This window comes from Aotus nancymaae, unplaced genomic scaffold (genome assembly GCF_030222135.1).
Source record: "Aotus nancymaae isolate 86718 unplaced genomic scaffold, 86718_ANA_hifiasm-v0.15.2.pri h1tg000043l, whole genome shotgun sequence".
In the NCBI taxonomy this organism is placed as follows: Eukaryota; Metazoa; Chordata; class Mammalia; order Primates; family Aotidae; genus Aotus; species Aotus nancymaae.
Window position 1 is genome coordinate 10,541,705 of NW_026988457.1, and position 17,018 is coordinate 10,558,722.

Here is a 17,018-nt window from a genome sequence, read left to right on the forward strand (position 1 = left end):
GTCATTGCGAGAGAGATGCATATTTTCCAAACACAGAGGTTTAGATTTGTAATGAAGTTTAGAGGACAATTTTCTTCGGTCATCACTATAAAGGAACTTCTGACTGTTAGATCCTAGAGAGTTGACACCTATCTGCCTTACTCATCTTGGATTCCCCAGAGTTTAGCTTAGTGCCTGGCACATAGAAAGGGTTCAAAGTTGGTTAAACTGAATAAATGTGGTTAATGATTAGCAACTTAGCGCACTGGTTTAATTCTATTAGACCACATAACAAATTATTGAAATCTGTTCATAGATGAGTCTTCCCAACTACACGCCACGCTCCTGAAATGCAAAAACCTCGTTTTTTTCTCACCAAACCCAGTGGGAGTCTTGGCATAGAGAATTCGCTCTTGATAGCTCTCTTACTTAGTGAAATTAACTAGTTATAAATCAGTATCAGAAAGTAAAGCGTAAAGGAGAAACTATGAGAAATGTAAGGGATACAACAGGATTGGTTTGCTGGAAAGACAGAATAAAACTAATGATAAACCAGTGTTACAATTCCTGTTTCTGGAACACCAATTAAGCTTTCCCGCGCTCAGGTTGCCTTAGCAACTTTGGAGCGTGTCCGGCCAAGCCCCGCCCCATCTCCGCCCCCAGCCCCGCCCCCAGCCTCGCCCTAAGTCTGTCTCGCTCTTCATCTGCCGACCCTATACCCTTACTTCCGCCCCAACCTACCAGCTGGGACCTAGGGTCCTACTCTCTATGCCCACGATTATTGTGCCTGACTAAAAATATGGTAGCAAATTAACAAAGTTAAAAATATATTTTACACACATAATCCATACTTTTTTCTCAGCTATTTATACGCAAAAGAATAAGATATTTGTGATTTAATAGCGCGACGTAGCATGAAATCTTGGGGCCGATATTCAGGCAGTGCGTTGGATAGCAACAATTTCGGAGGTCCCCAGTTTGCCTAGAGAGACGTGGATGTGAGTGGCGCGGGGCGGTCCCCGGCACATTGGAGGAAGTCGTGCTACCCCGCGGGGTTGACTTGTGTTCTAGATTCATCCCGACACCACCATGTAAGTGTTTGCTTACCGACCGCCTTAATCCTTGGTCCTGCTGTCCAACCCTGACTCTCTCCCACTCTTTTCCTCAGGTCGAAGGTTTCTTTTAAGATCACGCTGACGTCGGATCCGCGGCTGCCGTACAAAGTGTGAGTAGCTCGGCCGGGGTGGGCCTTTTGGGGCCGAACAAGACGGGGCTGGGCTGGGGGTGATCCAAGCCTTTTCAACAACTACCCCATGCAGTCTTCATCTCTTCATTTTCTCTACCTTCCTGGCTCGCGCCCTTCCAGGAGCCTCTCCCACTGGAGCCTGTGAGGAGAGGTCCGTACTTGCTCGCTAAGTGTCAGCTTGGCAGCTTGGCCCCGGCACGAGGGTGTGGGTGTGTTTCTGATTAGTAACCTCCCCTCGGAATTCATTTGGTGGTCAGGTGGAGCGGGAGGACAGGTGGACCAGGTTCTGGTAATTTGCTGGGATTCTTAAACAGACCCCATCTCCTGGAGATTAGAAAAACGTTTCACCGCTTTAACCAGCTGTTTGAGGAAGTTAGGGAAAACATTCCATCCTGATAGTCAAACTTTGAAATTACTTGAACGTTTGTTATTCTGCGGCTTGTGAGTTTTGTGTGTATGGGTAACTCAATAATCGGGCATCACAAAGTAATGAGACTCAGATAACACTCTTCCTGTGTTGAGATTTAAACGAGTATTTAGTAGGAATGGGAAAATGCATAAAAGGGGATAGTTTATCCATGTGGGGCCTTTACTTATCCTTCGCAGTTGAATGATAGATTTTAAGTACACACTCTTGAGGTTATTGCAGTTGGAAGTAGCATGAAATGTAGCAAAGAACATAATTACAATAGGATTTTTTGCATAATTAATATACTTAGTACTGTGTCCTACCTAGCCTAACTGATAAATTTCAGTGATTCACCAACCCATGATCCCTACCTCTCAGCCTTTTGCTCCCTTGTTCATTTCATCTCCAAAATATCCTTTTTACGCTTTATCTCAGGTGTTCATGGTTGCAGCCTAGAACCTTAAGATTCCAATAATTGCTCCGTTTCTAAAATGTCGTTTAAAGACACTGTTATGGATAACTACAGTCTCTCCTACCTGATTTACTGTAATTTCTCTTCTACAACGTTTCATTTAGTCCGTTAATCACAGTGATTTTTAATCTATAGCTATTCCCACTCGTTTTCCTTACCTTGCTCCTTAAGAGTCCATTGGTCTATCTTCAAATCATTCTCATGCAAGCATCCTCAACTCTGGTGGCCCTATCTCTCCTCCTAGCATATTTTGGTTAGTGAAACACCAACTCTGTAAACCAGCTATTTGTATTCTCTGTACATAGCTGAATGTCCCTGGAGAAAATAACATACGGGTGGGTTTTACATTAAATTCATTACTATAATCAATAGTAACTAGCACTTTTCTACATTCTTCAAGTTTGCTCATTTTCTTCCTTATTCTCAGAAAGGATTGTTTAAAAATTTCAAACTCTCCCCAGCTTCTCTCTCCCTTGCTCTCAAGCCATCAGAGGGAAATTCTGTCATCTTTCCACCAATATGAACCTACTACTACATCGATAAATCCATTAATTTCAGTCTCCCATCCTGTTAGAATGGAAAAAATGACTTCACTACTATGAAAAACCACTTGAGCTCTGGTTCCCATCTATTTCAGTCTTGTCAAGATTAAAGTAGATGGAGTCCAGTGGCCCCTCTCTCCTCATTATTGGTTTCTCCCTCTATACTGAATTATTCTCATCAGTATGCAAATATACTCTAGAAAGAGATCGTGAGAAGGAAAGAAGAGGATGGAGCAGGACAGTATCATTAAGAGCCTGGAACATTAATTCAGTTAATATGTAGTGACTGAATTTAGTAGGTACAACTGTTGTTGAGTATGTATGAATGATTGTGTGTAGTTGTGTATGTATAAGGATGTGTGTGTGTGTAAAATACACATAACATGTAAATGTGTATACAAGGGTATCTGTGCTATATTTTCTTTTCAAAGTAAATGGTAACTACTTCTTGGGTACTAACAGAAGCAACTCTGAGATTTGTGGGAAAACATGTTTTAGCTTTTTAATATCACTTTTTGCCTGTCAAGCAGGTAAACAAACTTGGATAGAGAAACCTCCCTTAAGTTAAGCATCACCTAATAGTTGAATTCTAGAAAAGCCAGTTTTTACTTTTGGTTTTGATTTTTGTTTGTTAATAGAAGCACTATTGGTATTGACACTAGGTTGCAGAATTTTTATTGAAGTTAAATATTCTATACATGGGATGAATTAAAAACACAGCTTTTGCTTTTTCAGTCTATTTCAAATCTTTCCTGTCTTATTTGGCACATTTTCTTCTCTTTCAGTCCTTAGTACCACAATCACATACATAAAGCTTCAGCCTCGCCATTCTCAAATTGACAAGCTAGCTCTTTTAATCTTTCCTTCCTTTACACTTGTTCTTTTCTGTGCTTAGAATGCAGTCTCATGACCACAACATATTTTATAATAAAAATCTCACCTCTATGAAGATTTTTGTAATTGTCCACAGAGTTAATCTCACCCTTCTTTAGCTACCTGTGGACTTAATCTTTAAGATAATTTCTTGTCAATTTATGTTACTATTTTGTTTATATGAAATATTAAAAGAACAAATGATGCCAGTAATTTAAAAATTCTCATTAATGTAAATTTATTCAAAACACTAGCATAATTTAAGTACTGATTTTATGAAAGGACTAGTAAATACAACTATATTTATTTATTTATTTTCCCACCTGAGACTCCTGAATAGCTGGGACCACAGTTGTGCACCACTAGACCTGGCTAATTTTTTTGGTTTGTTTTTTATAGAGACAGGGTCTCCCTATGTTGCCCAGGCCTGTCTTGAACTCATGGGCTCAAGTGATCCTCCTGCCTCAGCCTCCCAAAGTTCTGGGATTATAGGTGTGAGCCACTGGGCCCAGCCAGAAACTACTTTTTTTTCTTTTCTGGGGTACTTGTACAGAATGTGCAGGTTTGTTATGTAGGTATACATGTGCCATGCTGGTTTGCTGCACCCATCAACCCATCATGTACATGTATTTCTCCTAATACTCTCCCTCCTCTAGGCCCCCACCCATGGACAGGCCCCAGTGTGTGATATTCCCCTCCCTGTGTCCATGTGTTTTCATTGTTCAACTCCTGCTTATGAATGAGAACCTGTGGTGTTTGATTCTCTGTTCTTGTGTTAGTTTGCTGAGAATGATGGTTTTCTAGCTTCATTCATGTCCCTGCAAAGAATATGAACTCATCCTTTTTTTATGGCTGCATAGTATTCCCTGGCGTCTATGTGCCACATTTTCTTTATCCAGTCTATCATTGACTGGCATAGCAAATAGAACTTTAGGGAGGATCTGTGTAGTCACTGTAACTCTCATTTTCTCTAATTTTCTGCCAATTAGAACTTGCATTAAAAGATGTTTTCATTTTTGATTTATTTCATTGGCTTGTCTGTGGATACTCACCAACTTAATATACAGATAGAAACTTATTTTAATGAGCATCAATATGACATCTAGTTACATTGTAAGGACATTTCCAAGTCTCCAATTTAAAAGTGAATTGAATTCCAAGGGTTTAGAAGTTCTCTGATTGATGCAGAGTTCTAGGAAAATGGATCTCAGATTCTAAACTACATATATACTGCAAAAATACTTTGTGAACCTTGTAAATAAATTTACAAAGTTTGTAAACTATCACATTGTCTGCTTTGAAAACTGTCACATTGCCAGTCCATTAGTTTTTAAACAAATGGCTGTCCTTTAGGATTATGTTTTTATATTCTGCACCTCCAAAAATAAGTAAAGAAAGGGTAAAAATGATTACCCATTTCATCCTTTGGAATTGTGGAATGAGGGCAGCCAAGAAGTCTATTCACATTTCTGTTACTGAAAACTGCTACCATATGCTGTTCCTGATATAATGATTCTTACATTCAGAGATCTGTGGACTGAGTGAGGAGCCTGGGCATACACTTGAGAATAATGGTAGATAGTATTAAGACACTTAAGAATAATACAATATGCTATGATGACAAATAGAGGCGTTTCAGTGAGAAATGCTAGCTTGTCAGTCTCCTCTGCTTTGAAAGATTGTTTTCTGTTTTTACTCATTGTAATTTATTTTACCTTAAGAATCATATTTTTAAAAAAATTAAAAACCTCTTACTGTGTCTTTAAGTATTTTCTTAAGGTATAAAGTAAATTTCTGTTTGTTTTTTTTTAATTGGAAAATTAATACAGATTGACCCTGGGACTAAGTAATTAAGAAAAAAAAAATCTATGTATTGGTGATCTTTAAAATACTTGCCATTATACGAGTCAGTTAACAAAGTCACAGATCCCTCTTCAAATGTTATTTGATTTTACTTAGCCCATTTTAAATGATGGTGGAAAAATCAATTTATTATTGGCATTTTGCCTTAATAAAGTTAATGTATTTTTATCAATTTGGTCTACAAATTTTGGACGTGATTATTAAGAGTACACAGAAGGCTCATCAAAAGCTTTATGATCCAGTGATGCTTCCCAAGTAGCCTTCTACTTACATAATGAAAATGATAACATTACTGCATCAAGTGCATAGGTATTTAGATGGGACATAAAGTAGACTGAAGACCAAGGAGAGCTTCCCCTTTTTGAAATCCATCTTTAGAAACAAACAGCAGTCCATATGCTAGACTTAGGTGTATCAAAGTGTTAGAAAATATATAAGTCTACACCTGTAGAGATTAATTCTCGAGTGGAGCTCGGGCATCATCCTAGCTCTAAGGCTATTTGCCATTTGGGTTTTTTAAATTATTATTATTACTTTGACTTAAATAATGTAATATGCAATCAAAATCACTAACTTTGAAACTGAAAAGACAGCTTTGTCCAGATTGGCTACAGTCACAGAAATAAGGAACAAAAAGGCTTTTTTAGAAAATGTTGACTTTAAAAGAAACTGTTTTAAAATTCTTCTTGCAGACTCAGTGTTCCTGAAAGTACACCTTTCACAGCAGTCTTAAAGTTTGCAGCAGAAGAAGTAAGTACAGAAGTTGGGTCAACCTTCATGAAATGCAGTTTGCCAATAGACTTCAAACATCTTTAAGATTTGCCTGCGTGTTGACTCATCATTTCCATGTGTTTCATTACTAGGATAATGTGATCAAAAGTTGTAAGTAGGATGATAGTTAAGACTTACTTTCAGATATAAGAAGCATGAGTTAAACAAATTGACATATCTGATTAATTAAACCATTGAAAATTATAAGGAGAATTTTTATGAAAATTAAAAAGGTACTGATTTGTAAATGTTGTTTAAAATGCAACATCATATCACCTTATATTCTATGTACTTATATTTTACTAGTTTTGATTCCAGAAATACAATTTTGTAAAATCTTTATCATAGTTTTCAAATTTTCTATCTGAATATGTGGAATATCAGTAAAATTTGTTGTTTTGAAAAGTGTCTAGTTTTTTAAAACATGCTTCAGTTTTCTGTTTTATAAGAAATTTTTTCATTCGAAATTTTTTCATTCAAAATTTTTAGAAGCATCTATAATGCAACTTTTTAGACATGACACTTGGAAAAGTAGCTTGATCTGGTAGAAATGGCACCCAAATGTGACTTGGGAGACTTAGAGTTCCTGTTTTGGTGTGTCGTTAGTAAGTTGTATGACATGATGCAAATCCCTCTTTTTCAGTCTGTAAATTGGAAGTAGTTAATGCCTGTCTTTCTCTCTGATCAAGTGATTTTGAGAAAAAACATTATTTACTGAAATTTGGTGAAGCTAAAAGTGCTAAACCAGTACATTGTAACTCAAATCAAAATGTTTTGGTTCAGAATATTTAGAAAAGTTTATAGTCACAGAAAAATAATTTTCATAACTACATTAATAAGGAAATAGCTTAATACAGAATCCTGCCCTGTACTTAAGCGATTTACGGGAAGTCAGCCAATTCATCAGTGGTCAGAGGTCCTTGTATTGTCAGGAATCACTAACATCATTTGTCATTCATTCAGAAGTAAACTGCCAACTAGTAGCATTTGTTTTGTGTCATTGTTGATATATTTTTTATGCCAAAGGAGTAAGAAAAATGTGATGAAACACAAATCTGAATATAGCATTGTCATTATTTTTTGCTGCACAGATTACTTACAAGAAATATTCCTAGTCTGGAGCATAACAGAATCTACAAATTCCAGATTTAAGAAGTAGATCTATACAAGCTTTCATTAATATTTGTTATATTTTGTAGATACTTTATTATGTGTCCTTTATAATGCAAAGGCATTTTTGTTATCCTGCTTTTCTAATAAAAGTAGAAGAAAATCTTAACATACAGTAGTGAATAAACTAAGAAACACCACATAACCATATATATTGATTAATGTAGCTTATAAGTAAAGCTTACAGTAAAGTAAGCTACAGAAAAGAAAATGTTAAGAAAATCCTAAGTGAAAGTATATTTACTATTCATTAGGTCTAAGTGGATCACTGTTATAAATCATAGGTGTTACATATTTAGCAAGGATATGACTTAGAGGTCATTGTGAGAGGGGCTTTCACGAGATGACATTGTAGAATCATTCAGTGCGAACAGAAGTTGACTCAAGAAAGCAAGAGTCTGGATTTAAATCTCTGTTAAAATTGTCTCAGTAAGCAATAATAAAATTTCCCAGCACATGATTGGGGTAAGTAATGACTTGCTGAAACCTTCAAAGAGCCCTTAACAGCCTAAATGATAAGAATTATGGGGGATCTGAGGAGGAAAATAAATGAAAACAGGAGAGCATAAAAGAATAGTTTGCATTCAGTAGAAAACCTGTCAGTATTGTAGGACAAAAAAGGAGTAGATACTACATTTTACATCACTAGTGATGCCTCTTCATATTTTAGTTTAACCATTTCTTCCACATTCTGCCTAAGGGAAAAACTGTCAGCAATTGCTTTTGGTTTTAAAAGTTATAGATTGCTACTACATGGGTGTGACTAAGAAAATACATAGCGTATCTTAAAGTGGACATGATGTAAAAGTAAGACTCAATCACTAGGGTAACTAAAAACTTTGTAGGACTCTATCTTTGGAAATCTGAGAGCACTATAATTATTTTGAGTGTTTGATCAAATTCTTATTGAGATTATGGCCTGTGCAAAATATTTGTGATGCATTTTTAAGTCTACTTAACTACATTTGAAATTCTTTAAAAATTTTTATATCTTTAAAAGGACACAATTATAAGAGTATACCACATTGAAATTAAAATATGTTTATTATTAATTTTTGTTTTGTTTTTTTTGCGATGGAGTCTCACTCTGTTGCCAGGCTGGAGTGCAGTGGCACAATCTCAGCTGTCTGTAACCTCTGCCTCCCAGGTTCAAGCAATTCTCCTGCCTCAGGCTACTGAGTAGCAGGGACTACAGGTGCACACCATCATGCCCAGCTGATTTTGTATTTTTAGTAGAGACAGGGTTTCAATATGTTGGCCATGATGGTCTTGATCTCTTGACCTCATGATCTGCCAGCCTCAGCTTCCCAAAGTGCTAAAATGTATTTATTATTAATAGGTACAGAATACTATAACAAATAATTGTTCTCAGGCATTTTTAAGGCCTTATTTTAAAAGTTTATTCTTCAATTTATAATTTAAAATAAGCTTTTAGTTTTTCTCAACTGTGTATATGTGATGATTATCAATGCCTAAAGTAGAGTTTCCCAGGCAAGTAGAACCATACACAAAATAGTACCACCAAAAAAAAAGCCATGAAGAACAGGGATTACCATATTGAAAGTATGAGAAACAGTTCATTTCTGTTAGCAGTATATGAAAGGCTTTTGAGAAGACCACTAGTTTAATGTGTTTTCCAAACTTACTTGATCACAGAATTCAACTATAATATCTATAAAGTTAATCCATAGCACAAACATACTTAATAAGTATTTGTTGGACCAGTGAATAAACTATGAAGACATAAACACACTTTGGCAATTGCTGGTCTCTTTAAGAGATGGATGCTATAGATGCTTTTAGCTACCAATAAATTCCATACCACATTTCATTGATTTAAAAAACACATCGTTTTAAACATCTCTGAAATGGATCAGGGGAAGCTTGCTATCACTGTTGGCCAGATGGCATTCACATAGTTGTCTAGGTAACATTATCTACAGTTAATTATTATTTCCTAATGACATAATTGGACTATTGCAATCCCTTGAGCTTTAAATCAGCAGATCATTTAAGGAGTATGTAAGGAATACGAGCTTTGGTTGTTACCTGAAAATCTTCTGTAGGCAACACCCATTAAACAGAGCATCTGTTCAGATCTTGCAATTTCTATGGAGAAATTTTAGGAGTAATCTCATCAGTCTATTTTGCATATACTTTTTTGCTATTCAAGAGAATTATAAATGACAAAACTGATGGGTAAGTCTTAAAGAGTAAACATTGATCTGGGCATAAATAGACAATGATTTTTCATTTTTGTAATACATAAAATAAGGTAAACTTTTACAATTAATGGTGTACGAAATACAATAGAAAGCATTGATTATAGTATAGAGTTTCTTTATTTCTTTTTTACAGTAAAGGAAATTATATAGTCCAGTTGACTCTTGAATAACGTGGGGGTTAGGGGTTCTAACCCCCTGTGCAGTTGAAAATCTGCATACAACTTTTTGATTTCTCAAAAACTTTAAATAGTCTACTGTTGACTGGAGGCCTTACTGATAATCAGGCAATTAATATATATTTTGTTATGTGTATTATATACCGTATTCTTAGAATAAAGTAAGCTACAGAAAAGAAATATTAAGAAAATCATAAGAGGATGTTTATTTACTATTCATTAAGTGGAAGTGGACCATCCAAAAGGTCTTCTTAACCCTTGTCTTATGTTGAATAGACTGAGGAGAAGGGAGAGGAAGAGTTGGTCTTGCTTTCTCAGGAGTAGCAGAGGCAGAAGAAAATCTGCACATGTCATTCAAGGGTCAACTGTACTTTCCTCAATGGTTTCACTTATTCTAAAAGATTAATCATATTTTAGAATTATAAAAATGTTATTTGTATCCCATTCTTGCTAATTATCTTTTGTAGTTTTATATATGTATACATATATATATATATGTATTTTTTTTCCTTCCATTTAGTTTAAAGTTCCTGCTGCAACAAGTGCAATTATTACCAATGGTAAGAATTCATTTTAAAATTATGTGTTACCTGAAATTTATCAAAATGATTTAAAAGGAACCAAATTAATAAAAATTAAATACAAAAAGCCCCAAATATATGTATATCGACATAAATGTTATTCTTAATGGTAAACACTAAGTCAGGGTTATTGTTCATAATTAGCTCCTTTCATTTCCTTGTGCTTGTGGTATACTATAGCACTTTATAATATCTTTTATCCTTACCAGTTCATGCCAGATTATAACTGAAAATGACTTTTTCTTTTAAATATAGCAAGTTTTTTAAAATTAAGTAAAGTTGTTTAGTAAATGCTTTAGAATATAGAAAGTTAAGCAAGGATATACCTTTGCTATACCTTTCCTGATAAAAAATGGTTTCTTATAGGCTTGCAATAATGAGAATTTTATTCACTTTTAGGTATATAATTAAAAATCTTAATATCTTGGAACACTGATAATCGATGATGGAATTCGTCTTAATCATTAGTGAAATAAGATGAGGAATAAAGATGGCAGGGAGGGCTTAACTGTGTTTCAGGTATACAATGTGGTATTGATGGGTGCTGATGAGTTGCCCACGTGCAGTTTGGATAGACTAACAGGAGATGGGCTTACTGTGCATGATGTAACTTAGATAAGACAGGATTTCTCACTCTAAAATATTCTGCATTCTGCCACATTAACGTATTTCTCTGTTAGGAAAAAGCTGGCTTAGTTTCTGGAAAGTTTTAGGTTCATAACTTAGTAACGTGCGTTGAAGTACATGCCTTTGTGAGCTCTCCCAGCCTTAAGACAGACCCAGAGCAATACGAAGGTGATTCATGGCATACCTAAGTGCGTTTTAGTTTTTTGGAAGAAATGACAAACATTATTTTTAATTCTATGTGACAAAATAGAATGAATAACCTATATTCCATAGAACTTAGCAAGATCATTGCATTGACAGACGTTTTTGTCTAACCCATCAATGTGTATGAATGCAGAATAGTAGGTTTCAACAGATAATTTACCTGAAAGATTGTCACTCGTGTTCTTGGATTTAAATTGTCTGGCTTGTGTCTGTATACACAGCAGCACTATTTTGGCAAATCTCTCTTCTTGCTACTATGAAACTATTTTAGCTTTAGAAATAATGTATGTGATTTTACAACTTATTTTCTAGATGGAATAGGAATAAATCCTGCACAGACTGCTGGTGAGTATCTATTTGAAAACTCATGGAGGAGTGGGTGGGGTTATAGATGTCAATTGACACTGAATATTTAAGTTATTCTAAGTATACTTGACAGTATTTTAATATAATGGAGCTATTTGTTAGGGATTATATACCAGTCTTTACCTGTGTGTCTAAGTAATAGGTTGTTTCATTATGTATATCGATTATAGATGTTTTTGGCTACAAGTAACAGAAAACCTAATAGTGGCTTAAGAATTAAGGGGATTGCCGGGCGTGGTGGCTCACGCCTGTAATCCCAGCACTTTGGGAGGCCGAGGCGGGTGGATCATGAGGTCATGAGATTGAGACCATCCTGGTCAACATGGTAAAACCCTGTCTCTACTAAAAATACAATAATTAGCTGGGCACGGTGGTGTGTGCCTGTAATCCCAGCTACTCAGGAGGCTGAGGCAAGAGAATTGCCTGAACCCAGGAGGCAGAGGTTGCAGTGAGCCGAGATCGTGCCGTTGCACTCCAGCCTGGGTAACAAGAGCGAAATTCTGTCTCAAAGAAAAAAAAAAAAAAAAAAAAAAGAATTAAGGGGACTTATTATATATAACAAAATGTCTGTAGATAAGATTGCTTTCTCATTGGAATAAGGATTTTTGACCTACCTCTTAAGGTAGTTGTGAGATAGTGAATGTAAACTGCTTAATAACTTGGATTATTTATAGAAAGCATTCATTAAGTGCTATTCTTTTTTTAATACAGTCATCTACATTTCAAGAGGCTGAGTCTAGACTCAGATCTTCAAACCATTAAGTTTATACAGGTGATATATTGGTGTCCTAACCAGGTGGCAGGGTGAAAGTAGTCTCATACTTTATGAAAAGTAGTCTAAAACTTTTTAAAACATAGTTTTATATTTTTTAAATGTAATATCTTGGGCTAATAATCTAAAGTTTTAAAATTAGACATGTTTTAATGTAACCTCATTCTAGAGCAGTATTTTTAAATTATATTCTAAAGTAATTTTTAATTGTAACAAAATTATGTTGTTTTCATAGGCCTTGTGGTTGAAATTCAGCCATAGAGAAAATAAAGAGTGATTTTAAAATTGCAAATTTTTGTTACTTCAGTAGTTTTTAATATAGACTTCTATTAAATTAAAAAGGTTTATTGAAGGCCGGGCGCGGTGGCTCAAGCCTGTAATTCCAGCACTTTCGGAGGCCGAGGCGGGTGGATCACGAGGTCGAGAGATCGAGACCATCCTGGTCAACATTGTGAAACCCCGTCTCTATTAATACAAAAAAATTAGCTGGGCACGGTGGCGCGTGCCTGTAATCCCAGCTACTCAGGAGGCTGAGGCAGGAGAATTGCCTGAACCCAGGAGGCGGAGGTTGCGGTGAGCCGAGATCGCGCCATTGCACTCCAGCCTGGGTAACAAGAGCGAGACTCCGTCTCAAAAAAAAAAAAAAAAAAAAAAAAAAGGTTTATTGAAAATCGTGAGGCACTTTATTGTATGGATGCCATTAAACTTACTAGACAGAGGTTTCTTTTTTCCTTATTTGAGAAACTTTCAGCAGTTTACAGTGGTTTTAATTACGCTAACTCGAACAGATTGCTTGTTATGTTACCTTTAAAAACTGAATGTGCATATCATTGGATATGAAGAAAATCTCAGCAGGCAACTGACCCCAAATATGTCAGGGTATCTAAATTTTTGTCACTTGTAGTAATTTACATTTTTTTCTGTCCTTAGATATATTATTATGTATTGAAGGAAATATTCATGATTAAATTTATTCACATTGTTACTTGCTGAAAGTATTTGTCAGCATTTTTATGGCTGGTGTTATTTTAAATTTTAAGCATTTGTTGGATTGTAAAGATATGAGAATAAGAACAAGATTTAAAAAGCATGGAATTGGGGTTTCATGATGCTTGAGCTTTTGTACCTGTTTTACTGTTTGCTAAATCATTTATTATATGTAGTAATTGTCAGAATATTAAGCTAACTTGATTTTTAGAAACCTAACTTTATGTTTTGTCTGTTTGTATAGGAAATGTTTTTCTAAAACATGGTTCAGAACTGCGGATTATTCCTAGAGATCGTGTTGGAAGTTGTTAATAGCTGCTATTTGGAACATACAATTGCCTTTCAGAATAAATATTGGTAATTTTTGTTGTTGTAAAATTGAAATCAGGCATTTAACATACTATGAAAACACAAGAGTCAATGAGTATTGAAAGGTGACTCATCTGTCCCTTTTTGTCCATACTCTTCATGTGAAGAGGGAATGTGTATGAATTAAGGGTACTACCATCACAGAAGATCATACAGTCTTTGATTGCTACCTCACAACACAAACAGGTAGTTTGTTGGGGGTAAATGAATTAGCTAACTGTTAACTGGAAGCTTCTGATAATTTTTTAGAGAACTATTCGGAACATTAAAATTTACTGAATCTTATATATTCATTTGAGTTAAAAAGATAAAAAGAATTTTGGATTGGGGCCGGGCGCGGTGGCTCATACCTATAATCCCAGCACTTTGGGAGGCTGAGGTGGGTGGATCACTAGGTCAAGAGATCGAGACCATCCTGGTCAACATGGTGAAATCCCATCTCTACTAAAAATACAAAAATTAGCTGGGCATGGTGGCGCAGCCTGTAGTCCCAGCTACTCGGGAGGCTGAGGTAGGAGAATTGCTTGAACCCAGGAGGTGCAGGTTGCGGTGAGCCAAGATCGCACCGTTGCACGCCAGCCTGGGTAATAAGAGCAAAACTCTGTCTCAAAAAAAAAAAAAGAATTTTGGATCATGGATGGCAATTTGCTTGATAGAATCTGATTTGTAGACACAGTTTAATTTTTAATTAAATCTGTAGGTTATGATGAAGTCAGTAGTCATATCAGTGAACAGTTAACTATATTAAATTTTTATCATTTACTTTTTTTAAGATTCACTCATGTACTATATAAATTACGGTTTAGGCCGGGCGCGGTGGCTCACGCCTGTAATCCCAGCACTTTGGGAGGCCGAGGCGGGTGGATCACGAGGTCAAGAGATCGAGACCATCCTGGTCAACAAGGTGAAACCCCGTCTCTACTAAAAAAAATACAAAAAGTTAGCTGGGCATGGTGGCGCGTGCCTGTAATCCCAGCTACTCAGGAGGCTGAGGCAGGAGAATTGCCTGAACCCAGGAGGCGGAGGTTGCGGTGAGCCGAGATCGCGCCATTGCACTCCAGCCTGGGTAACAAGAGTGAAACTCCATCTCAAAAAAAAAAAAAAAAAAAAAAAAATTACGGTTTAATATCAACCAAAAAAATTAAAATTTTAGTCTAACTGTTATGTGTATAAATTGATGTCTCATACTAGGTTTTAATGGTGGACTTGAGGAATCCAGTACTAGTAATGGTGGGAATTCACAATACAGTAGAAGCATCCTTTGCTGAGTTTTACATTCCTTTATCAATCTCTTTTGATACAACTTTTAAAACAAGTGTCTTCAGGAAACCATTGGTGTTTTGAGGGTGATATTTCTAAATAACAGAGTATTATTGCACAGAAGATCTGAAGATCAAAAAAAAAAAAGCTGAAGGAAATGCAGATCAGAAGTGCTGATGAGATCTATTTATTGAAGACCCAACTTTTAAGGCAGTGCTAAGATTAGTCACCTATGTGAATAAGAAGCCAGGAAAAGAAAGATGGGAAGCCCAGATCACCAGGCTTCTGTTAAGCAGCAAAGCAACAGAGGAAAACAGTGAAGGGGAACAGAAAGGTGTAGCAGAGTTTTACAGAAAAGCCTACTGGATAGACAAAACTGCAGAAGGTATATGTTGGGGAGAAACTGAAAGGGAAAATAGTCTTAAGTAGTAGAAGGCAATTAGAGAAAAAGTATCTACTGGCCTTGTCAACATACAGATTTCAAAATACCCCTTATGAGAATCCAAAGAATGATGTGTATATGGGAAGATTTTATTTGCCCTTCCAGAAGAAATCAGTATCAATGCAAATCTTGAAAGATGAAATTAAAGCTCATAATGATTCAGAATCAGTGCTTGACCTGCTGTATTCTGAATGGTGAACTCTGGAAGCAGGGATTGTGTTTGACTCTTTAGAGCTAGAAATGTCGTGGCTTTCGTTAAATATTTGTTGTAAAGTTTCTCTAAGACCAATTATTATCTTGGCATGTTTCAGTATCTTCTGTATCATAGGCCCTAGATTCACTGGGGGAAAACAAAATAGAAGAAAATTCATCAGATTCAGCATTTGAAGTGTGCCATTGGTAGTTTATGAAATTACCAGATATTTGTAAATGTGACGAACAGCAGGATTATGAATTATCCAAGGGAAAAGAAATTGCTGAGGTGAAAAAAATCTGATGTTTGAGGAAGTTACTTTTATAAACAAAATCTGATGTTCAAAGGCCCTTGCTTCTTAAAATAAATAATGAGCCTCAGTTAACCAGAAATTTATGAACATTCATTTCCTGACTTTATGATTTAATTTAGATTTTTCTCCACTCTGTTTCTAGCACAAAAGTTTGCCTGCTGTGTTGCAGAAATAAATTTATGTTGTCCTGTGCCATAAAATTATGTATTTAATATTTTTATTCTTTGGTTTTGAAAATTATATTGTAAGTTCCGAAAAACATTTTATTAAACAACTAAACATTTTGTTATTAAATGTGATCTGTAATTCTTTGTGCAGAATGTGATTTGAAGTATTTAGTTGACATGCATTATTGGTTCATAATTAATATCTAATGAAAATACATTTTGTTATATTGTAAACCATATTGTCTACTCTTATTATTAGAGCTCTTAATCAGCACACCTGTTGAGTCAGTATATAACACATGTAGTAAAGAAACAACAAACAGCAAAGATGATTAATGACCCTAAGTCATAGAAGTCAGTCAATAGTCATCTGCCACATAATGATGTTTCGTCTAACAACAGACTGCATATAACTGTGGTCCAATATTATAATACTGTATTTTACTGTACCTTATCTATGTTTAGATACACAAGTACTTCTATCATCATTTTACAATTGCTTACAGTCTTTGGTACAGTAACATGCTCTACGGGTTTGTAGCCTAGGAGCAATAGGCTGTACCATATAGCCTAAATTTGTAGTAGGCGACATTCAGGTAGGTTTGCATATGTACGTTGTGATGTTCACACAGTGATAAAGTTGCCCAAGGAAGCATTTCTCAGAATCTGTTCCTTTGATTAAGCGATACATCACAGCACTTCCAAATGCCTGTCCATTTTACAGATGGAAAAAAAAAAGTGGAGAAGAGAATGGGGTTATTGTAACTGGCTAGACTGGTAGGTTCCAAACCTAGGTGATATGAGAGTCACCTAGGAAATTGAAAATACAGATTTTTGGAAACCACTTGTTGAATTCTGATTTATTAAGTCTGGGATAATACATAAGAACCTCTGTAAAAAGGAGGCCTGGTGATTTCTCCCATGCATGTGGTTTGAGAATTAATGAGAAGGCTACCTTTTCACTTTGTAGAAGAACAGAATGAGGTCTAAAGGGTCAAAGTAACTAGAGTA

General features: G+C 35.7%; 1 protein-coding gene across 1 annotated transcript; it reads left to right on the forward strand.

Moving 5' to 3' along the window:
- The first annotated feature begins 960 nt into the window (after positions 1–960).
- On the forward strand, positions 961–16,244 carry UFM1 (ubiquitin fold modifier 1). Its single transcript, XM_012469836.3, has 6 exons — positions 961–1,070; positions 1,148–1,204; positions 6,077–6,134; positions 10,247–10,286; positions 11,451–11,483; positions 13,508–16,244. Coding segments are annotated over exons 1-6 (258 nt in total). The 5' UTR covers positions 961–1,068; the 3' UTR covers positions 13,576–16,244.
- The last annotated feature ends 774 nt before the right edge of the window (positions 16,245–17,018 follow it).